The 24,012-nt window shown below is 39.6% G+C and overlaps 2 protein-coding genes across 5 annotated transcripts in view; one reads left to right on the top strand and one right to left on the bottom strand.

Annotated features, from left to right (window-relative positions):
• The window catches only part of pik3c2a (phosphatidylinositol-4-phosphate 3-kinase, catalytic subunit type 2 alpha), a 48,084-nt gene extending 33,836 nt beyond the window's left edge, over window positions 1–14,248 (bottom strand). Inside the window, exons 1-2 of one of the 3 annotated variants that reach the window (XM_032522614.1) lie at window positions 14,105–14,248; window positions 8,636–9,878 (exon numbers count right to left, since the gene is read on the bottom strand). In XM_032522614.1, coding sequence (XP_032378505.1) covers window positions 8,636–9,796 — 1,161 coding nt within the window. In that variant the 5' untranslated portion in view covers window positions 9,797–9,878; window positions 14,105–14,248. Of the gene's footprint in view, window positions 1–1,882; window positions 1,902–8,635; window positions 9,879–13,893 lie in introns of those variants that run through there. The other 2 variants (XM_032522616.1, XM_032522617.1) reach the window with 2 other exon arrangements.
• A 1,311-nt stretch (window positions 14,249–15,559) lies between these two features.
• The window catches only part of nucb2b (nucleobindin 2b), a 10,597-nt gene continuing 2,144 nt past the window's right edge, over window positions 15,560–24,012 (top strand). The window contains exons 1-12 of one of the 2 annotated variants that reach the window (XM_032522630.1): window positions 15,560–15,707; window positions 16,286–16,423; window positions 16,818–16,925; window positions 17,026–17,158; window positions 18,134–18,237; window positions 19,613–19,798; window positions 20,069–20,159; window positions 20,458–20,516; window positions 20,641–20,733; window positions 21,282–21,371; window positions 21,720–21,890; window positions 22,782–22,821. In XM_032522630.1, coding sequence (XP_032378521.1) covers window positions 16,286–16,423; window positions 16,818–16,925; window positions 17,026–17,158; window positions 18,134–18,237; window positions 19,613–19,798; window positions 20,069–20,159; window positions 20,458–20,516; window positions 20,641–20,733; window positions 21,282–21,371; window positions 21,720–21,890; window positions 22,782–22,821 — 1,213 coding nt within the window. In that variant the 5' untranslated portion in view covers window positions 15,560–15,707. Of the gene's footprint in view, window positions 15,708–16,285; window positions 16,424–16,817; window positions 16,926–17,025; window positions 17,159–18,133; window positions 18,238–19,612; window positions 19,799–20,068; window positions 20,160–20,457; window positions 20,517–20,640; window positions 20,734–21,281; window positions 21,372–21,719; window positions 21,936–22,352; window positions 22,715–22,781; window positions 22,822–24,012 lie in introns of those variants that run through there. The other variant, XM_032522631.1, reaches the window with a different exon arrangement.

The following is a 24,012-nucleotide window of genomic DNA, read 5'->3' as shown; positions in this document are numbered from 1 at the left end:
TTCCCCAAATCGTCCAAGCCTAAGCTTGGGCTATCAAGGTATTCACTATCTGAGTTAAGGTCTACATGCTTCTACTCTACATTTCTTAAAGGCCTTTCGTGCTTGCTGCTGATCAACAAGGTCAGACAAAAAAAAAAGAAGAAAGGTTTTTGCAAAAAAACTGGGTTGTCTCTCACGCTTATGAGCTAGAACACGGTTAGCTTGAGGAACTTTGTGGTGTCTCCCATGGGACAAAGACAGACAGGAAGCCTGACTGAGTACAGTGGCAGAACTAAAAGGCTCAACCACAGCCATGTCAGGTGGCTGCTGGTAATTCCAAGCCCAATCAGTGTTGAGTTACACAACACATCTAGACATTAGATACCTCCTTAGCTCTCTGTGCCAGCCAAATGAAAATTACCCCCAGACTGTCCACAGGAAACCTGCAGTTGAATATTCATTAGCGACTGTCAATTTTTTGACAGGCCTACAAGTTCTTAAAAATTGAGAACTATGTACAGCAACACATGATGGTTAGTTAACTGTATTATATGTTTGTTCTTCAGTGCTCAAACTTCCAATTTCTGAGATATTTTTCAACAGTAGTCTAAGTCAGTAGCTTGACCCAATGTTTTTGTCTGCATTCAAACATCAATCATTCATCATCAGTCTCAGTACAAGCAAAATGTCCTACAGTTGCTCCAGGCTTCTTTTTACAATACAACTTTGGGTGGAAAATGCTGGCATGCTGATTCTGCACTTACTGAAGAGATGAAGAATCATTTTAATGGGTTGTGAATACCCATAACTGCCAGCTAAAAGGTTTTTGGCTGCATGGATGAGCGTTTTCTAAGCACTTCCGTTTGAATGCAGCTTCATCGATGAGACTTAATGTCTGTGAGAAGCTGTTTTACATCAGAGGAAGCTGCTGCTCGTAAAACACAAATCAACTTCTTCTTTCGATCAGGAAATGACTGATGGCTACAAAAAAAAAGTCCTGTGATGAACTGAACAACCCTTGTTGAAAAAAAACTATGGGTCAAGGGACAGACTGACTGTCAAATAGACATGGATTCATTTGCTGTTTTGTGATTGGAGGAAATTTGCAAAATCTCTGAAAAACTACCAAATTTAACTTATTCCTTAAACACTTTACAGCTAGTTTTTTTTTTATGTGTATTACTACCTGCTCGCTCTCTCCATCTTCCACAATGTGTCTCTTGTTTTCTGCCAGTAAACAATATCAAAGGTTAAGAGACAGAGAGCCGCTTGCCCAGTGAGCAACACAGTTAACTGGAACCCCTGCACTACATCTTCTAACCCTGCAATCTGTCTGGTGGAACAAAATTCTCATACTAGTGCTTAAGGTGTAATTAGATGATAATAAAAGAAAGAGTGGCAGTCTGGAGTGGAATGGTATGGTATGTAGGTGTATGAGATGTAAAAGAGCTGCTGGAGGTCTTTGTCTGCGGGGAAAGGAGCGATACGGTTGGCAAGCAGGCACAGTGCATGCTGGCGTACTTTTATGTTTCACACATACACACTGTGATGTTGAATCACAGCACATGTTCAGATTAAAAATTGTCTAATTCAGACAAAAATCTGCCCGCAGGACATTTTAAAAAAGGAACAGTGCAAGAACATTCAGGCATAGACATGCTCATGTAATCTGCAATGAAAGGGCAAGCAAGCAACATACTTTAGAGTGGTTTTAAGGTTTTAACACCACTACTCAAAATGTAATCTAGTTGACTGGTTTAGGGTATTTGGCTCATTAACTACTTTTAAATGAAATAGATGAATAGCTAGTTGGTCAAACAAACGTGCACTACATTTTTCTTCAAATGTCTTTTAATAGTTGTGGCTGAATTCAGTCGACAATTGCATCTAATTAAAATCTTACCATTTCTTTGCTGGATTTAAAGGGTCTACTGCACAAACCAAAAAACACGTAACACTGAATCAAGTGGAACTACACTTCTTTTGTGAAGATAAATTTTGCGAACCTCGACATGGCAACGTGTGGTAAATGACGCATTAACATTCAGTGTTGCTTTGCAAACAGTAAGGTCTGAACAGGCGTAGGTGCTGTGAGGCGGGACGACTGAACTCCAGATAGAGCTATTTGTTTGACTGCTGATTAAATCCAAAGGCCAAAGCAAGGGATAAGTAGCCAGGCACCACAGGCAGTCATTGAGTGGAAGGAGGAAAACTGATGGACGGGAGAAAAAATAAAAAAATAAAAAAAGGTACACAGACACCAGTAAAGTGATAGATGTGAAGAAATGAACTGAGAGACTGTGAAGACTGATAGAAAAAAGAAAAAAAGGGGCAAAACTTAAAGAAAGTAACAGAAAGAGGGAATAAGAGACAAATAGATACCAAGACTAAAAGAAGAGAAAGAGAATAAGACATACAGTTGAGATGACTCCACGGTAGATAGCCCCGTTCTGACTTCAGAGTCTCAAAGTTCAAGCTTATTTGTTCCATTTGACCCAATTCTGGCCATACTACCACATCTTACACTACAATCTTGCCAACCACAACAAGATTTGGCTCAACTTCAGGTTGACTTACTGACATCCAAACATCAATCTTGGAAATAAGTATAAAAAAAAAAAAAAAAAAAAAAAAAAAAAACACTTCTTTCGACACATCTTTGTGAGTAAAACAGGGCAAACAAATTACAACATGCCTAGGATAGGCTGGTTGAATTTGTCCACTTTTACATCTGCTTTTCTGTGTCTTAAGAATTAAACTCTTGTTTGTGGTTAGATAAAAGAAAATGTGTTCCTTTTAAATTAGGGCTGGGCAAAATGGCCAAAATATTTGATCCCAATATAGGTAAATCTATTTGTTGATAACAAAACATATTAGGATATAGCATGTTTTCTTGTTATTCAATAAATAAACAGCCTATATCTAATATCCACATGGTGAAGCCAATTGTTGTATACTCCTGTCTGAATAAATACTTGACAAATGAAACATACTGAGTATTTTCTCTTTTTTTGTTTCAGTTTAGTGCCAAATGAACATAATGTGCAAGGAACAGAACATAAAGAGTCCTCCAAATGACCTAAATGTTGCCATAACATAGTTCTGCCACTGGTTTTTCGACATTGCAATAGATACGATATAGCAAATATACAATAGACATTTTTACATTTTTTATATATTTTATATCATATATTTTCCTAGAGGCAATTCCTCAAAGGCTTCAATTAGGCCACATGCTAAGCCTTGTTTGGCTATGGATGGTAAGTCTGAAGCCATTACCACGTGACATTATGCAACTCGTAATAAGATTGTATCCAGAATCAATTCCTCCACATTTGACATGGTTACAGCCGGTAACCAAGCAGTGTTTCAAACGAAAACAAGGTTTTGTTTCATTTCCAGTTATGCTAGTGGAGATGTAATGTAAACATAGTTTACACTTTTATTGTCATATTGCAACCCCAATCTGACTCAAACCAGTATTTCAGAATGCATTAAGAGGCTATGGAGAAGCAAAGGGTGTCTGATGGCTGGATCTGTTCTGTAACTCGACGCCAGTGTATCTAACTGATGAGCCTGCACGGCAGACTGTATTTGTCGTAACAGCAGGTATTTGTATCTGGTGTAAAACAGAGGTGGGGGGTTTACGGTCATTGCTAACACTTATGGATGGGAAGTTGGTGCAATAAAGTATTTGCTTTACAATCATCTATTATAGTAATAATAATGACGTATAATAGCAGTCTAACAAGACTTGGTCTTCTTAACAGCACAGTTTTTTTAAAGCAAGTTCCTGTCAACCTGTCAGATTCACATTACCCTGACATCCATGACTGCTTTGTGTATGCCCTTTGGGTTTGATTTTCTTACTCAGCTCATGAATGCAATACTCTTTGGTAACTCACTAGATCTTATAATTCTGGAGTATCTAACAGGATGATGTTTTAACGTACGAGTCCCGAATAGGATTTTTAAATCATTCTACATTTTTAACGATAGTACCAATGATAAACTAGCTCTGATAACAATAAAACAAGATACATTTAATACACAAGGTTTAACTGGCTCAAACCAGTTACAAATCTATTTAATTCCATAGTGAAATTAATTGAAATTGAAAGGCTGTCTGAAATGGGAGGAAAACAACTCAATCTATAACACAACTGCATGTTTTAAAAACTGTTTTTTAGAGTTGGGCGGTATCAAAATTTTGATACCATCACACCTCCTCCCTATTAAAGACGGTGTCACCAAACTTATGGCTTGTGCCTACATCATTCAGAAACTGAATACCAAACACTAATACTGAAACACCTCTCCCTTCTCATTAGGTCGGAACCCCAAATGCTGCCAAACTGCAGAAATTGTGTTCTTCTTCGAGACCAGGTCACTCGGTGCGCAACTTGCCCTCTCTCTCCCACTCTCCCCTTCTCCCTCTCTCTCTCTCTCTCTCTCTCTCTCTAACACTGTCACATGATGAAAAGCACACATAAGCATTTTTTGGCCTTAAATAAATTATATTTAATATTTGTAAATGACGGTATTGAAACTGATACCGTTGTTATTTTTAAGACCCCGTGGTATACCGTATTACCACCCAACCCTAATGTTTGTTGCAGCAATGTAAATGCATATGTAAGCAGAAACCATGCAAAACATTGGTTTAGTCTTTTAAGGGAAGTAAGAAAAAAACTATTTTCAGGGGACTGTTATATCTTAAGTCTTTCTTGAAAAGCAAGGCCAAACCTAGAAAACCCTCTGCCCTCAACCAAGCTCTGTCATCACTGCAATCTGACTCGCTCAATAAGTGTGGTCAACGCAAGTAACTAAGCGAAAGCGGTTTTTAACAGACTTGTTATGTGGGCTGGTAGCTCCTGGTATTGCAGTGTCTGTGGTTGGAAGTCTAGTTTTACCACCATGTTCCTGGTCTTATGTGCCTCTAGCTGTTCTTACAGCCTCACTGTCTTCTGATTGTTCTCTTTTGCCGTGTGATTGAAGCTGTAGTTGCTGTACTGAGCTACTGGAAATGAAAACTGAACATTTTCAGCTATTGCTTCATACAAAAAAATAAGTCCCCACATAAACTACTGGAACTCTTATAGTGAAGCAATACTGTCTTAGTTGCACTCATCACAGGATGTATCAGAGTTGCTCAAAGTATGGCATGTCACTCACAGCTATCCAAACTTAATGGAAATACAGCTTCTCTCTCCCAAGTCCAAATGAGAGAAGAGTTGGCACACAACGTATGGAGGCAATTTCCTAGGTCATTCTGGTGCTGCTTCGGGGCATAGGGGAGCTGTACAGGCTTGTTTCTAACTACGTACATGGGTGCCGACTGGCAGCCAAACAAATGGAACAAGGGGAGCGAGTTCACCCACATACCATCTCAGCCTCACATACACAAAGATTGCAAATAATGGATGCAGATTACAAAGTGAGTGTAGAGGGACTTATGTAAAGAACACTGAGCTAAAAAGGCTCAAGTTACACAACACGGCTGTCTGACCAGCAATCACAGGCTTGAACATAGACATAACATATAGATAGTGTAAACAAACACTGTTTCATCCTTTCAAGGGAAGAGACCTTCCTCAACCCTGGAAGACACAGCTTTGTGTACACGCTCAACCTGACAAGTTGCGTTGGATGACTAGCAAAGTACATGTCTGTAGTGTTCCACACATAGACTTGAAAGACCTACTGGAAGGGTACATGGAAACTGCCCTCAACTGATCACGTTTATGACCTGTTTCACAAAGTTTTTGTACACTTTTTGACTACACTACTGTACCGTAATCTTTCCAAACACCGTGTTCACATAGTGCCAAATTTCCTGGTTTTCCGCAACCATGGGGCATGTTGGAAATAAGGGCCTTGCACATTGCTGTAAGGTTAATTATCACCTTGGCATGAGAAACATACCGCAGAGACCAATTGTTTGGTCATGACACAGAGAAACACAATAAGCTGGAAGTGGGCATCTTGTCCAATAGAATAGCTTGTCCTGACCATAAAAGTACTCTGAGATTTTGACCACTGGTGATAATGTAAAGCAATTTCTTAATGAGAGAGTCCCAGTATTGCTTGTATGCTGTACTCTGCCAGCATGTGTTTGAGGAGGGACATGCATGCCTAGAGTACAGAGGTAACTATGCACATTTCTACCGACTGCAGATAGCGGTAACTAGGGATGGGTACCAAATTAAATACTTCTCAGTCACCGACCGAATTGCCTCTAAAAGGAACAAGTATCAAAAAATGCCTCGTCATTCAATACCCAATATCAATCCCTAAGGAGTAAATCTCATCAGTGTCAGTGAGCCAATAAGCATGCAGCATGCTTCTACCAACATCAAATAATGTTGGTGATTGGCTGTTTAACGTTACACAGAGGCAGGCAGACAGGTAAAAACTGTGTTATGCATAGAGACCGGTCTCACGTAGTAGGAGCTGAAAAATAAATTAAAAGATTTGTGCCGTAATGTGTAATATTGTGATTTCTGTTTGTTTTATGAAATAGGTATCAAAAAGTAATGTTTAGGAATCTGTCTCAAATTCATGGTATTGATATTGAATATTTTTGAATGATACCTAGCCCTAGCGGTTCAACATGTTGAAAGTCAGACTTTTTCACTAGTAATTGAAAAGCACTTCTGAAGAAGCATGTAACACATTTTACTCACTCATTTCAAGGCAGAAAATTTACAATTTCTAGTTAATCTGACTCTCAATACTTAACGAGGAAGACACATGGCTACAAATCCAGTGTCACCAAGTTAGGCTGGTAGACCTAACTAACGGCGTTTTTCATTACATGGTACCTGCTCGACTTGCCTCGACTCGACTCTACTTTTTTGGTATTCCATTATGAAAAAAGTCCCTGGTACTAGCTAACAGGTACTTTTTTTTTTTTTAGTATCACCTCCGTTGAGGTTCCAAGCGAGCTGAGGCGATAACAAAAGGTGACGTCATAACCTGCTGACTACTGATTCGTCGGAGAGAATCGTCACTAATCACTGCGTCATCGTTGCTAGACAGACAGGGTGTCCCGAACTGTTTTTTCTTGCCGCCTCCAGTTTCTTGTGAAACAAAATGTGTCTTCTGGCAAACATGCTTAGACTCAAAAACAACACACCTTCAACATTCTGCGTGTGTGTGTGTGTGCGCCGCATTAGGTCACGGCAGTTTCCTGCGGCGTCGCTATGACAACCAGCCACGTTCGCCTCGCTCACGAGGCGGTACTAAATCTTCAATGGAAAAAGGAGGACGGGGCACCGCGGCCAAGTCGAGTTGGGCCGAGTACAGCTGATACTAACAGTGGGTAAGCGCCATATGATGCTCATCTTGTCTCAACCAAGACCTGACAGCCAAACGACAGATGGTTGTTTAGTTTTCGGTGGGGGGGGTGGTTTAGAGGCAAAATATTCTATGCCACTCGCCCACAGCACTGTCCTAAATGAATGGTCTAAATATTCATCACAAGAAATTAGATCCCTTATGTCTTGCATGGCAAAATTAATCACAACATGTGGATGAGAGGAAATTGTGGGGTGAAACAGTGGGTAGCTAACCACAGTGAAAAATGTAATTACAGGGATCAGAAGTAAAGAGGATGTTTTGCTTGTGCTAGTGAATGGATGAGGAGTATACACACAGCACATGCAGTTGTAAGTAGAGATGTTCCAATACCAGTAGCAGTATCGCCTCCCATACTACCTAAAATTCTGGTATCAGTATCGGGAAGTACTGGAGTTTATGCACCGATCCGATACCACGTAATAAAGCCCTAAAGAAAATCTACATTAAAGTAGTTTATTTATGTTCTTTTTCTGTTATAACTGACTGTCAAACTCGATTAAAAAAATAATCTGTGGCGTTCACTGTTTGTGTTTGTTCATGTTTCACAAAGAGTTTAACCTGAAACAGACTGACAACAAAGACAGAAATTATATCACATCCATACAGGGATAGTAGTATACAGTTGCTAAAACATAATAAAATATGACACACTGGTATCGGATCAGTACTAGGTATTGGTCGATGCACAAGTTCAGCTGTCAGAATTGGTATCGGGAAGCAATAAATGGTATCGGACCTCTAGTTGTGAGCAAGACTTTGATGGACGTTTTGTGTGAACAAGAAGATCCACCAGCATCTGTTCCGACTAAACCTTATTCCCACTCACTCATGTTGTAAGGCTTGTGGTGTTATTTAGTCATTTATTCTGCAATGCATGATCCATGTTGTGTGCAAAAAACAGAATGTTGTAACTAGCAGGTAACATGTTAAAATCTCTGGTCTGGATAAGAAAACATGGTTGGGGATGACAAACAACTGGAAGTCAGACCACTCAGCAAACAACGTCAGCTGACATCTGCAAAACAACCCCACATTAAATCTTGATGTGGTGCAATTATGTGACACCGTCTTTTTTCCCAACTGAGCCCTTTCCACTTCTAACCAGTAAGAAGAGCACTGGCAAGACAGTAGACAGACATTCCTGATGTAAAATTACAAAAGCATTGGCAGAAGATTGTGTTATTAATATTCCTGCAATGACATGCAAACATGTGTACTGCAAAAAAGGCCTATAGAAGTCTCTGCAGACTTTACCTGACATTTTTTAAACATTTCCATTTTACTACGATCCTACCTGATTTTTTAGTTTGTGCTGGGAGGAGGTCCCTGGGATGTTGAGCGAGTGACTCCTAGTGACAGCCGCTCCTGTTGATGCTCTCCTGTGCTGTGAGCGAACCGTAAGCGATGCTTTCACCTCCAGCGGGGGGCTACTGCTACTACTGTTCCCTTCAGTCTCAAGAACTGCATCCCAAGGATCCCCTGCGACTTCTGGTACCGTCTGCGCAGTGTCTCCTGATGTTGGGGATGCTTCCTCATTTTCAGCTTTACGCTTTGTGAGTGGGTCCAGATCGAGCCAGTCAAAACGGCTGATGCTAGAAGATTCCATCGCTGCTGGCTGCTGGGGTGGTGGGTTGGGCGCCAGAGAAGCCTTGCCCGCTTGAGAAGTATCCAGGTCAGTGCTGGCCGATTTGCCATTCTTCAAGTATTCTGAGGTGCTGGCAATCTTGTCAAACAGTTTAGCCATCTCTGGGTCCACTGCTGGCTGTGTGAAGACCATGGCAGCAGCAGGCTGGATGGGAGCGAAGGCCATGAAGGATGTTGGCTGAGACGTCAGAGCCATGAAGGGCGACATGGTTGGAGTGAAGCCATTCTGAAACGTGCCTGGTTTGGGGAATGGAGCAGAGGGGAACATTGGGGAAGGCTGATGGGTGGGAGTGGACACATTAGAGTTAGACGGTGTGGACAGAACAGGTGTCCACTGGCTGCTCTGGAAAGGAGAGGAGCTACATGGAAGGCCTCCAGGGTAGGAGGCACTGAGGTTAAACCCCTGTAGTGATGAGGGACGGGGCACTTTGCTGTTAACCCCAAAGTTTTCATCCAGCAGGAGCTTTTCAAGTTCCTCATTGGTCAGCTTGTCCACGTCAATATCCCTGAACTTGTCCTGCTCTGCCTGCTTCTTGGTCTCAGGGAAGACAATGAGGTCTCTTTCGGGTCTACTAGCACAGGGTAAAGATAGAGGAGCAGTTGTGGTAGATCTAGATGGTTGCGGTTTTGAGGAGGATGAGGATGCTGCAGAGGAAGATGAGGATGCTGAAGCTGAATGAGTGGGCCTCTTATCCCTTCGCAATTTTGCAAAAGCTTCTTCCTCCATGCGGAGGGCTTCCTCTTTACCCACAACGCCCTTTGGCTTGGGGACATCCACCTTGAACCCATTACCGCTCGATATCTGGGCCATTCTGTCAACTGGAAGGTGCCATGAGTAGGACGGCTTCTAAGTCTGTGTGGCTCAAATGGTTGTGTAGCAAATCTTTAAACACCTTAGAAAGGGAAAAAAACATCAAGAGGGGGTCAAAGCTGTTTGTAAATCATTTAGAAACATTTTGAGGTTATACTAGCAAATCATACCATAAAAAAAATTATTTAAAATTCCCAGTCACACAAACATTTTTGATGTGGAAAGAATCTAGCCTATGTCAAAAGAAGTTGCTGTTACCAGGCTTTCGATTGCTTATTGACTTGCTGCCAAAATTTGCCCCAAACACACAGTCAATAATTGCATGCAGTTGTTTTGGAGTACATCAATTAGTCACATAACAAGCATGGGCTACATTTTCCTCACGTTCATGACATGTAAATTGATCAGCTCACTCACAACAAGCTCTCCTCTGTTTGTGTGCCTGTCTGTTGTTCACCTTGACATTGCAAGGTGCACAGTGCAATTGTTTAACCAAGGAGCCGGGCTGACAACATACCAAAGAAAGACTAAATCAAACAATTTTGCAAATGATTTATAACAAGGAGTTGAGATATGACTCACACGACTTACTGGCATGCAGTTAACTCACAAAGCAGGACCGAAACTAAAACAATAATTGCTTAATTATCAATTAATCTGCCAGCTATTTAGAAATCCCCTTGGGATGGGACCCTCAAAAATCCAAAGTTGATGCCAAACAAGGGCATCTTCCGTTGTTGATAATCTTAACAATTTATGTTTAGCCCACAACAGGAAGCTGCCAAGGGTACCACATGTCTATAAGATGAGAAAAACATCCCTGGAAACAGTGTCTTGTGGTCCTAAAATGACACAGCGCCTTCTCAAAGCGACCATTCATTGACCGATCACAGCCTCAGGGTTGAGTGAGTTCCTTCCCTCCCCAGGCGTCACCGGCCTCTCCTGAGCTTCCCCTCCCATTGTGGTGGAGAGCGCTGGCTGCGCTGGGGCTCAGGCTAGCCTAGCACTATTGTGCAGCTGAGGAATTTGGCATGCTAAGCAGCCCAATGGGTCTCTCTCTCTTCCTCTGGATTTCTCTCACTCTGTTAGCATTATGTTAGCACCATGGCCCAAGATTGTATTATCAGCTGTACTAACACCAGCAGGGAGTGACAATGTGGCTGCATTCATTAAGCATTTGACTAGGAGAGCTTAGTGCCAACTTTGCCAAGAACACAGCTTTGGGACATAAATGCATAATAAAAGAAAGGATCATCTTTTGGTGCCTGCTGTCACTGATGACTTAATTCTATGCCAAAATGTCACATGTTCTGACTAAAGTAGTTTATCCGAATATTATTGATTTTGCACACAGTTACAAGGCATGCTCTAACAGACTGATGCTTAGTAGTTTATGTCACATTCCATAACCAAAAGGTCAGAGCCCCTTACTGTAACTGCCAAGTGTCCAGTTAACACACAATAAACAGCAGAGTTCCTAAGTCTGTATGTAAACACTGGGTCAATCTGAGAAATTAAATAATGTGATTTCAGTTCATAAACATTTGTCTTTTTTTGCACTGTAGATCATTGCAGATTGGATCCAATATAGTTCCAATTCAAGAAAGGCTGAGAAAACGGCGAGGTGGCAATGATTTTTTAACGGGGCTCGAGCCACACTAAGATAACCAAAACCACGGCTAAACACAGAAGATCCTGATCAAGATAGCCATATGCTTAAAGTCCATATATGGCAACAGGAGACATACAAAGGAGGAAAGCCCCACTTATGGAGAAAAGCCAACTACAGCCAAGACAAATACTCTGTTGCACTGCACCATGGCAAAGGATGGCAGAGTCCAGGTCCTGCAAGAGCTTAATTCAACAGGACATTACTACTTTCACAGTATTCAGGAGACAACAGATTCCCAAGCCATGAAAATGCTTGATTGAGTGAAAAGCTTTAAGGATGCAGGGGTCAGAATAACAAACTGGACAGGAAGATCTGAAGAGTTTCCAGATAATTTGCTTGATGGTTTGTCAATTAATGGTTTTGTTAACCCCTTAAACAATTTAGTTTAATTTGCCCTTTAGGTAGCTTTACGTTTCTAAAGCCATCTTCTTTGGCACTGTCTGAGAGAATCACATATAAATTCTTTATCAGTTTGTTCCAGATTTTCAAGTAAGCTAAATTATGTTGAAATATATTCAAACCATTCCATATTTTTTTAAGGCAGCATCATTCCATCAAATGGAAAATATACATTGCCAAATTCAGACATGTTGGATATATTCTGAAATTTGGGGTATTTACATTAGAATTAAAGATTAAATAATAGGTTTCAAATGTTTCAAGTCTTGCCTAAAACAACAGTTAGGTGCCTATTTATACATTGCAAAAGCTTTTGCTGTAGCCTAGTAGTAATTTCTTCTGTTCATGTTAACTCTGAAGAGATTTATTCTGAAACGAATGTCAAAGTGATGGGGGACAAAATCCACCGTTCTTGTTTTGTGCAAAAATACAATTCAAAGTATAAGCCTACCTGATGCAAAGTCAAATCAAGTGGATAACTTCCAAAGTTAGTCATTTTAGTATACAAACCCTTGTTTGTGTTACTCTCAAGAGACTGCCAGAGGAAACACAAAGGGGGGGTTTTCGCAATAAAAAGACTAATTTTGAAAGATATCCACAGCACTGTGGAGATAGCACTGGCAATATGAGTCTATACTTCCTCAGACTGCTTCAGAAACACTGGAATACATTTTGGCACAGAATGAAGACAGTGGATTTTGTCACCATCTTTCCTACTTAAAGCACATTAGGATGAGGTCTCTTAATGACAGGAGGAATGATTACAGCAAGCAAAACCTGTTGAAGTGGTTGTATGGGCACCTGACTATTGTTTAAGCTGTGCAAAAGTGGCGATGTTAGCAATACACTGTACAGCCGATCAAAGTACAGTACTACATCTTTAAAAAGGAAAATAAGTAACCAAGTCTAGTTTATAGATTTCTAAGATATGTCGTCTTGATTGTTGGGAAAGTTAACAATACAGTAAAACTTATGTTCCCTGTACAGGCATGTCCATTGCTAAGGCTCGCCTGTGCACAACATTACGTCTATAAAAAGAAACAAAAACTGCCAGGACCACTGGGGGAGTGAAATCTAAAATGCTGTTCACTTGGCCCGCAGGCTAATTCTGACAAAAATGGTGTCTTTTACTTTTATTCGCACATCCATCTAAAGTATCACTGTAAAAGCGAGTGTAGGCTACTGTTATTGAACACGGAATTGCACATTTGGTGATTGTCATAAACAGAGTAACATGCGGTCAGTACACACAAGCAGGTCCTATTCGGTTTGAATACTGTGTGTGAGAGTTTCCCTCTCTAGTTAGTTGTCATCTAAAAGAAGACTTGTAGGCCTACGTTTGTTATTCAGACTATCTAATGTTAATTCCTGCATTCGAATTAGATGGAAATAAAAGAAAAAGCGTCCCTCGAATGACTTAGGGGTTAAACACTGTTTTCCTCTGATACCAAGTGTTCATGGTTAGCACTGGGGTATTGTAAAATCACTTTTTGGAAGACATTCAATATAAATTCAACCGAAGGAAATATGATATGTTTCGTCTTAGTAACCCAGCATGTTATAGGAGCTAACGCTGCAGAATACATGAGCAGTAACGTTAGGCGTTAAAGGACACAACGTTAAAGGTTCCCTAGCTAACTAATAAAACTCGGCTAGCAGGCTAACCTGTCGGCTGATGCTGACCTGACACAAAATGATGTGTTGGTAACTGTCAATAAGTCGCGTTAACGTTTGTTTTTCTCACGTTGTAGCGTTACACATCTTAAAATAGGACCTAGTTGGTTGCTAAAAGGAGATAGGACGGACTTTCAACAGATAATCAGAAAGTAAACAAGCCAACTCACGTTAACCCGGCTAGCCCGATCAAATGCTACTTCTTGATACTTTTGATAGCGGTTGGAACTTTAACTTTCTACTTTGTTGATGCTAAGTTAGCCGCTAAGCCTGACAAAACGGTACTCAAAAATAGGCAAACATATCGTTCACAGAAACATAAACCGAATTTAGCAACACAAAGATAACTTACATGACTTCTCCGTACTTTGTGGGGCACTGATTTATTAATTTAAAAGTACCCAGGCAACTGCTTTGGTCCTGCCCCACAACAAGGAAGAAATGCAGGCTTTATCAAACGGGGAACGGCCGGATACAACGGAGTTGCAACCACTGATTTCAGGCAACTGCAAGCTAAAACTTTATCACGCAGACATTTACTGTAAAAATTGTAAATGTCTCACCTTTTAGCGGTGTGGTGTTTGGAGCCAATTTTCCTGCAGCTGCATTTTTTTTCCATCCACTTGCACCGAAGAGACGTCAGTTCCTGTTGAGGTGGTTGGACGGAGTTTTGGTTGGACACGGTTGGAGTGTTTCTGCTTGGCTGGGTCACTGAAGATTAAATGGTAAAACAGCGCCACCGTGTGGACTAAAGTAGTTTGTGTAGAAATAAACATTTTTACATAATAATAATAATAATAATAATACTTTTTTATTTGTAGAACACTTCATTGAAAAAACTCAACCCCATAGTGCAACAGGAGATGAAAAACAGGTTAAAAACAAGCAGAGCAACGAAATAAAGATAAACAACAACACAAAAAAGTACAATATTGGCTTCCATAAAATGAAAATACTGAACTAAAGTACAAATACCTCAAAATTATACAAATGTATAGCACTTGAGTAAATGTACTCAGGTACATTTCACCAATGTACACCACCTTAAAATGCAGTTTATCGTATTAGTGATAACAACCCCAATTGATAGACAGATATGTAATAATATTACAATGACAGGGGCCACTTTGCTGCATGAGTACTTCTATGTGACATTCTGAACACATTTTGATGACAGTACTTTTGCTTATGTAACATTTATTTTGATTGAATGATTTTCACTTGTAACAGGGTAGTTTTTACATTTTGTATACTTTTTTTCACCACTAGTAAAATGTGCTCTGTGTGGATGGCTATGCAATCTGAATGTCAGGGTTCATTTAACACTTATTTATCAGACAAACTAATATGATTGGCATCTACCATCTAAAGTATTAATTTATGTGTAATGTAATAATCCTTTTCCTGACTTCTAATTCATTTTTTGTTTCTCTTGTAAAAATGTTTCACTTGAGATCACACTTTACCCACAATTATAATGTATAATGCCATAATAATTGTTATAAAAAGTAGGACGAAATGTATCAATATCAAAAGTGTGAAAAAGAATAATTGATACAAAATAACAATCATGTCCAGTGCTATGGATATAAACATATCTGTAGGCTTGTGTATGTTAAGTAGCAAGATGATGGCAACTTTCATGCGAATTATACATGATAAAACTAAGTACATTTAGTCAAGCACTACACTTATCGGTTTGGAAGTATATTTACTATTTTAAATAGTCTCAGTTCATTGAAAATGCACTGGACCTTTGCTGCCGTGTACAGGTGTATAATTAGGCATGGTTAATCCAGTTTTAAATTACGAATAAGGTTTTTCCATCAAACACTGACTCCGCCCTCTTGGTTTGTGAACGCCACGTACAGTTTGCCTCAACGCACCTTAGGCCACGGGTTGACAAGTTGGTACACTTTGACTTACAGGTCGAGCGCCCAATCGGCTCTCAACGCGACTGTTTTACAGAGAAAGTGTATTTTTCTGCCCAATCAGGAGCGTCAAAGGCGGGGCGTTGTCATGGTGATCGCAACCTTTTTTTTCTGTAGGTTGTAGCTTGCATTGGCGGTAGATGACAGCTGTAAACAAGGTCCAATGAAGCTCAGGCGCTTTGAGGAGAACTAAACGGCCAAAGCGCGGTGAAGAGTATAAAAAAAAGAGCTCAAAGTAAGTGTCACTTTACAAGTTAATGATATTTTACATGACATGTGATTTATCATTGCAATTTACTACATATGCTAAGGCTTGTTTTGTAGCTTTTCTACAGCTATGCGATAATGAATTAACTAGCAACCATCTTCTCAAAACAATCTGTTCCTTAGCTAAATGATACCGTTAGCTTGTGTGTTTATCATGTGAGTCGACACTCTTTTAATTTATAAGGCTTTGATAGAGGAACTGTTTTAAAGTAAGTTTGCTGCGTATTTATCCACAACGTGTGCTGCACAACCTTTTGCTCGTTGCTTTTGAGATTAACTTGCACAACCTGATCCCATGTTGTCTCCAGATTAAGTTAGACTACTTTTGCAATGCTTGGGAAACTGAGGGTGTTGTCTGTCGTAATGAGCACCTGCCCACACTGTACTCGTTAGTCACTGGACACTTACGCAGACCTAAGAACATTTTCAGTACAATTTGAAAAAAGAAATAATAATTCATGAGTGACGTATCATTTTCATGTCACATCTCAAAATGATCATTTGCCCAAATAACTCCTAATTGTATTCATTTATGTATGTAACCAGATGGTGAAGGGTAAATCCGTCGTCCGTTGTGGGCTGGTTCTGCTGAGTTTGTGGCTGTGTATCCAGTCAGTGCCTATCAGTGTGGACAAGACCAAGGAGAAGCCTCCAGTGGAGGAACTGGAGTCACCACAGAGTGCTGTGAGTCAAATGGGCAGTGTCATACAGTATATGGCAATATCATATTTAAATCTGGGTCTTAGAGCTAATTACACCAAAATACAAAGTCATCAGTCATTCAAAGAAGGGATTTATTTGGGCTTAAAATGTCCCGGGAAGTGCTATTTCACAAGGAAAGTACACTTGCGTGTGGTTTAAGGTTGAAAATTACATTCAGTGTATTTCGTAGTATTTTCTCCAAACAAATAAGAGCAATATCAGGTTAAATTAGGTGCCAACGTTCATTAGCAAGACTTAAGTGACACAAAAGCTTTCCGTAATGGCTCAAAGTCAAGTTAGATATTAACAAGTTAAATATAGATTTTAGTCCTCTATTCAAACAAACACTGATGAGTGCTTTGGATTTTTGCCTCAGGAGACTGGTCTGCATTATGACCGCTACCTCAGGGAAGTCATTGAGTACCTCGAGAAAGACCCACACTTTAAAGAAAAGCTCAAAAATGCCAACATGGATGACATCAAGGTACACCTGCACACTCACTAAACATGCCATTATTTTGTAAGCTCTTTGTTGACATGAACACTTTGTATTGAACTGTGGCATGTTGATTTTCTGCCTGCAGCAAGGCAAACTTTCCAAAGAACTGGACTTTGTCCACCATAATTTTCGAACCAAGTTGGACGAGGTGAAGAGGGAGGAGATGAACAGGCTGCGGATGCTCATCAAAGTCAAACATGACATCCAGGGGGGGAATGGTAAGTATCCTGCATGTGTTGCTGACAAGGTCCCAAATTAGCACCATCCACTAACCAAATGCTTGTAAAATATGCTAGTGGCTGGTAGCTTTGCTTCACTCAGCTGCCAAAAATCATCTATTAAGTGGCTGGTAAGATTTGAACATTCACTAGACATTTGGCTGGTGGACAAAACAAGGGTAATTTTGGACCCTGCTTGCTGATGTGTCAGTTGTGCACTTGTGCTTCTTGAAGTTGCACAACAAGTTTTGCAATATCCTTCAGCAGTTGGGTCATCAAATACTGTACATGATGTGGTTTTTAGACACAGGAAGATGATGTAATACAGCTAACAGTGACTTCTAGTGGCCAGTGTAAGTTGCTGTGTGAAAAGTTCTGTAAAATTAGGTTAAGGAAAGTTTAAGTACAAAGTATAGTTAAAGAACACAGTTATGTATGCATGCATGTATGTATGTATGTATGTACATACATACATACATACATGCATGCATACATAACGTCTGTTCTTTAACTACACTTTCTATATATAATATATATAATATAAGGATCAGAGACATCATGCAAGATGGTAAAAGTTAGACAGGAGGCGTAGAAACATTTTAGAGATGGTGTCATATCTAATACAAACAGAAACCCTTGCCATCGGGCTCAGAAATGCATTTACATGTATTTACTCTGACTTAACTAATTTCCAATGGTAATTTGGGCTAAAGTAAACAAAGCCAGTGCTAGCCCTGTTGTATGTCAGTTATATGATGAACAACTACAGGAGAACCAAATATCTTTGGAAAGCACATGGGTAAGAGTAAGCAACAGGTCAGTTTATTGAATGAATGATACGAGCTCTGTCTTTAGTGATTGCTAACTAAAATAAGTAAAAGTTCAGTTTTACATTTTACGGGCCTACAACTGCAAAATATTTCATCTAATTGCTTTACAGTTAAACAGGACTTTTCATCATTCCCCTATTTGCAGGCCGAACAGTGGACCACCAGGCCCTGCTGAAACAGTTTGATCACCTCAACCACCTAAACCCCAACACTTTCGAAGTGGACGACCTGGACCGCCTCATCCAATCGGTACAGGCAACGATGAAAAAACACCTGAACACTGTTCACTAAATAGATTTTTACTGTAGCAGATCTGACTTTTTTTTAAATGAAGAATCTTTACTCCGCTGCTGTAGTTCTGGCTCATCATTAATATAAAAGTTGACTAAAAAGGTAAAAATTCATCAGGTGAAGTTGGTTCACACTCCATTGATAACATATCAACTCAAATGAAAATAGTTTTTTTTTGGCATTGTAAGCAGCAGACACAGCCAAAATAAAGTGACTCATCTCAGAGGAATAACTGTTGCTGCCCCTGAGCATATTGACTGATCAAGTAACACAAATAGTGGAAAGTTGTAGCACAACCTCCCACATATGCATGTGGCAGCCACACACACTCAGGTTATCTTGGATACAGATCTCTAGACCCTTGGATGGATGAGGTGATTTATAAGCTTATACTGACTATGTTCCTCTACACTGTTAGTGTGTACTGTAGTGCTGCTGCTTACCTGAAACTGCATCACAGTCCCACCTATAATCACAAAGAATACCTTGCCTCAAAGTATTACTATAATAAGGCTGGACGAGCATTAAGAGAATTACAGGCTTCAAGAGTGAGCTGTGATTGTCAGGACCGCTCATATTTCAGCTTTATTAACCAGTCTGGTATTTATTAGATTTTAGATGTAATAACTTAGAAACATTCACAGCTTTATGTCCTTTTGTTGGAGTGAGAGCAACATGTTTCCTGTCAACAGTCAGTCTGACAATATTTTGTGTAGTTGTGTATGCTGTCATTTATTTACTATGTGTGCCTTAGGACTGCTTGGTGAAATGCAAGCAATACTGCTAAAGGACTTTATTTATGAGACTTTTATTTATCAACTATCTGTGTACCAGGCGAGCACCGGCAGGGCTGTAGAATAAAGAATTATCTGTAAGTTCCTCTAACACAAATCAGTCCAAAACAACAGTTTCAGAGTTACAGGAATTGTCAGACTATCTAAGACATAAAGAACTCAGTTTTAACACCCAGGCTATTGCTGCTGCTGAGTGGCTTCATATGGCAGAACAGAGTTGTATTTGTACGTGATCAGCTCCCATTAGATACTGTATGTATATAATTGCTACCATTTGTGTAATTGGACAGCATGAGCTAATCACAAGGACCATGTTGTATTGATCCTGCCTGGAACATTACTTCATTAAATACCATGTACCCTAGGTGAGCAATAAAACTGATCTTCAGTCAGCCATGCAGTTTGCTTTATCATGCCCATGACAACTCTGATTGCACCACTTGTGTTGGAATAAAAATCCAGAAAAGTGAGTGTACCAGTATAAACCGTACAATCCAGTTGCGAATTTTCCACCTCTCAATGTTTTGTTCTTTTTGTAGGCGACCACAGACCTGGAGAACTTTGACAAGAACCGTCACGATGAGTTCAAGAGGTATGAGATGATGAAGGAGCATGAGAGGAGGGAACATCTGAAGACCATGAATGAGGACGGTCGCAAGACGGAGGCGCAGCACTACGAGGAGATGAAAAGGAAACACGCTGACCATCCAAAAGTGAACCACCCTGTAAGACTTCTGCTGTAATGAGGTTCATTGATGCAAATAGATATTACAGGTCATTTCGAAAAGTAGGGGGAGGAAGAATTCTTATTACTTTTACTAGTTATGAGTTGATTCTTTGAACTTCATGGATGTTTTAGGAAACGTATTGAAATGAAGTACAAATAAAAATAGGAGTCATTTGGGCAGGTATTTATTGAATGGTCATGGGATGGTTGATGTTTTTTTGTCTGTGTGTGTGTCTGTGTGTGTGTGTCTGTGTGTGTCTGTGTATAGGGCAGTGAAGACCAATTGAAGGAGGTGTGGCAGGAGTCAGACGGTTTGGACCCAGAGAACTTTGACCCCAAGACCTTTTTCAAAATCCATGGTAACCAAAGACAATATATGTGTCTGCCAAGAACTCTGATCTTCTACTCTTATCTATCATAACTAACCAGCCAATTCTGAATCCAGCATTGAATTTGGATTCTAAACTCTAGTGGGTTTTCCCTCGTCAAAAAAGACCATTGTTGCTGAATGTGTTTGTGCATAGTCCAGTCATACAATGAGCACCATATGGCCAAACACACTGTTTACATAATATTAATATTAATCTGATGTGCCTGTGACTACACTAAGTATGGATGAATCATGTGTTCCTTGCAGTCATTTCTTTTGTTTTGTAGACAGCAACGGTGATGGCTTCTTTGATGAGAATGAACTTGAGGCTCTATTCACTAAAGAGGTATTTACTATTAATGACAGTTTGCTAACGGCCCTGCTTATGCATGTTTTAGTATAATGTAATATACAAAGAAGAAGCCTTTGAGCCTTGAGGTTAAATTTGCATCTTTGTGTGTGTCTTCAAGCTGGAGAAGGTGTACAACCCCGAAAATGAAGAAGACGACATGGTTGAGATGGAGGAAGAGAGACTGCGAATGAGAGAGCATGTTATGAATGAGGTGACAATAACACATCAGGCTCCCCCATGTTTGTTATTGATACATTAATGATCAGCCCTGATCTGGCCCCACAAATGATACAGGCATCCTTTGATTGTTGTCATTCAGACTACAATTCTGTTGTAAGTTGGACTATTTAGAACCAAAACATAGTTCCAAAAGTATTGCCCCTATATGTTTTGTCTAAAGTGCGGTATTCATATTTGAAAGATGATGTTTTCAGTTATATCACCCCTATTTGACAAATAAATTATTTTTAAAACACTAAATTACATTATCCGTCCAAGCAGTGTCAAATCAGTACCGTAGTGTGTCAGATATCACTCAAATTGTCATTTATGGAGAAATGGACACTTTTACAAATGGTACGCAAACTTGCAGACTTTATCAGTGTAAGATGGGGAACATTGTGATGTGCTAAACCGTAACAGAGGCAGCGCTTTAGCAGGGAGCTGAAAGGTCAAAGCTTACCTTTGGACAGCAATTAATCTCGTGGACCATGTATTGAACTCCCCTTGATTAAAGCGGCTTCATGTGTTTATGTTCAGGTGGACACCAATAAAGACAGACTTGTGTCACTGGGCGAGTTCATTGCTGCCACTAAGAAGGAGGAGTTCTCGGAAAAAGATGAGTGGGAGGTAAGAGCTAGATTTTATAGAAACGTCTGATAGATGCAGACAGGAATGGGATGTTTCTCTTGATAAGATGATGTTGACTGAGTTGAGTCAACATTTGGGTTACATTGCTGTCATGTTAGCATATTTTTTATATATATATATATGTATGTATGTATGTATGTATGTATGTATGTATGTATGTGTGTGTGTAACATGAAATTAGTTCAAATAAAATAGGAAAAACGTTTTTTTTGGGCAGATTCCCTAATTTAAGGCACAATTTGGTGCCGTTATGTTTTATCAACAGCCATGTATCCTGGTATTTCTTCAATTTATTACATCCTGTAATTAATTCCCTGCCATTCACAGACTTTAGAACAAAAACCCGTTTACACTGAGGAGGAACTGAGAGAGTATGAACAGCATCTGGTCAGCGAGGAGCTTGACATTAACCAGAAGGCGGCGGAGCTGCAGAAACAGAGGGATGAGCTGGAAAGGAAACAGGAAGAACTTAATGCTCAGAAGTTTGGGCTACAGCAGGTATAAAAACAAATTATTTGCAGTTGAAATACAATCAGGAATCAGCTGTCTTCCTCGCCTGACGTCATACCCAGGTTCTAGTCAGAATATGAGTCTAATGCTGCTCCTCTGGGCTGTGATTCTGGGGCGTGTTTCAACCAAAAATGCCTCTGCACTCAATTGGATAGACCTACAACCAATCAGAGCAACGGAGTATGTGACGTGTGTTGAACTTTTGCCGAATCTTGTAGGAAGGACAGCAAAAACATCTTTCCGATCGACAAATGCTTTGATCGCGGTTCTCTGTTCCTCTTATAGAAGATATCGATATCGCATTCATTTTATAACAGACGCAATGGCGGAATCTCCACATCTTTATCCAGCGGCAGCCATCTTTGTTGTAAACAAATTCATCAAGTCCAGATCAAACTTGCCAACCTCAATTGTTGTGGGCGGGGCTAAGTTCAGCTGGCATCCAGGCTAGTGTTTTCCATCAATAGTCTGCAATCACCTGACTGGTGCAGTAGATTGAGTAATATCCACACAGTGACCCATAGTTCAAATTATTTTAAATAAATTCTAATTGATGCTTCACATGATTTGTTGGCTCAATGTTGAGCCACTAAGAAGGGAAAATGCAAAAAAACCCCTGATTGAATTCAGTAGATTTGGTGCAAGTACAGCACCATTTACTGCTGCCAAGTCTGAGCAGTGTGAGCAGGCTTAAGCAAACAAAACCCAGATTCAGCTGTTTTTATCATGGCTTAAGGGATATAAAAGCATGTCAACATGGAACTTAATGTGCAGTTATGGTCCTGCTGTGTTCTTACAAATTATTTACGTTTCTAAATTGAGCAAAGGTTCCCACGTATTTTGTGATGCTCTGTTTTCCATTTTGTTTTCTCTTCTCAGGCAGTAGAAGAAATGGAAAGGATAAAAACTGAGGCCAAACGTAAGTATAACATAGCAGAGAGTTGTTTTAACTTAATTTAACCAAGGAGAGTTGACAGGAAGCTAGGCATGGGGCGTTACCAGTTTCAAGGTATACCATGGTTTAAAAAAGTCAAGGTTTCAAAGCCACTGTTCTGTTCAATGTTCTGTCATTCCATTCCCGATGTATGAGCTGTTTTTATGATTGGTCAAGGACAGAAAGTACAGTTCAGTAATCCGTCTCCCTACCAGTCTGAAGTGTGTTTAAATATCAATGGGGAAAAAAGGTTTAAAAAAAAAAACAAAAAAAACGCTGTAATTGCAATACCGTGAAACCGTGATATTTTTGCTGAAGGTTCTCATCAGAATCGTATACGGGCCCATGCCAACACAGAGCACAGACCTTTACAGTAACACTCACAGTCAAATTTATTATTACATTTCTATAAAGTTCAGGAACTCACAAGAGATATTTAAAAAGACTGGTCACAATCAAAGTAGCAGAGGCCAGGAATCCTGATTTTTTTTTTTTTTTTTTTTTTTTTTTTTTTTTTTTTTTTTTTTTTTTTTTTTTTTTTTTTTTTTTGTCCCTAGTGTGAGTTAAACAAAAATACTTGAACCTACAATTCCCATAATTCTCAAAACTTTGGAAACCTGCCTTAGAACCACAGATGGATGGAAACAGATATTCCTTGTGACAGGTAAACTAAAAAATTTAGGGTTGCACGATATTGACAAAATGTGTATTTGCGATATCTATTATGAATATTGCGATATTGATATTCATTTTGATATTTTTAAACATACAGTGATGCTTATGAGTTTACATACCCATGCTTAAGTTGACTAAAAAGGGGATTAAAAAAAAAAATCATGTTTTGGAAATTAGTCTTAATGCCTTAATTAAAAAATGAGGTAAAATACAACCTTTAAGGACACCAATTTTCTTTGTGAATGAATCATGTATCGTAAATATATAAATAAATGTTCTTCCTTAAAATACAGGGGGCATAAGTATACATACCTCTATGTTAAATTCCCATAGTGGCAGGCAGATTTTTATTAGTAAAGACCTGTTATTTCATGGATCCAGGATACTATGCATCCTGATAAAGTTCCCTTGGTCTTTGGAATTAAAATAACCCCACATCATCACATACCCTTCACCATACATAGAGATTGGCGGGGTTTTATTTCAGTTAGACTAATAGCT

The sequence above is a fragment of the Etheostoma spectabile genome, chromosome 8, assembly GCF_008692095.1.
Source record: "Etheostoma spectabile isolate EspeVRDwgs_2016 chromosome 8, UIUC_Espe_1.0, whole genome shotgun sequence".
NCBI lineage: Eukaryota > Metazoa > Chordata > Actinopteri > Perciformes > Percidae > Etheostoma > Etheostoma spectabile.
Note: the sequence above shows the minus strand (reverse complement) of the source record. Positions and strands in the feature narration are given on the sequence as shown.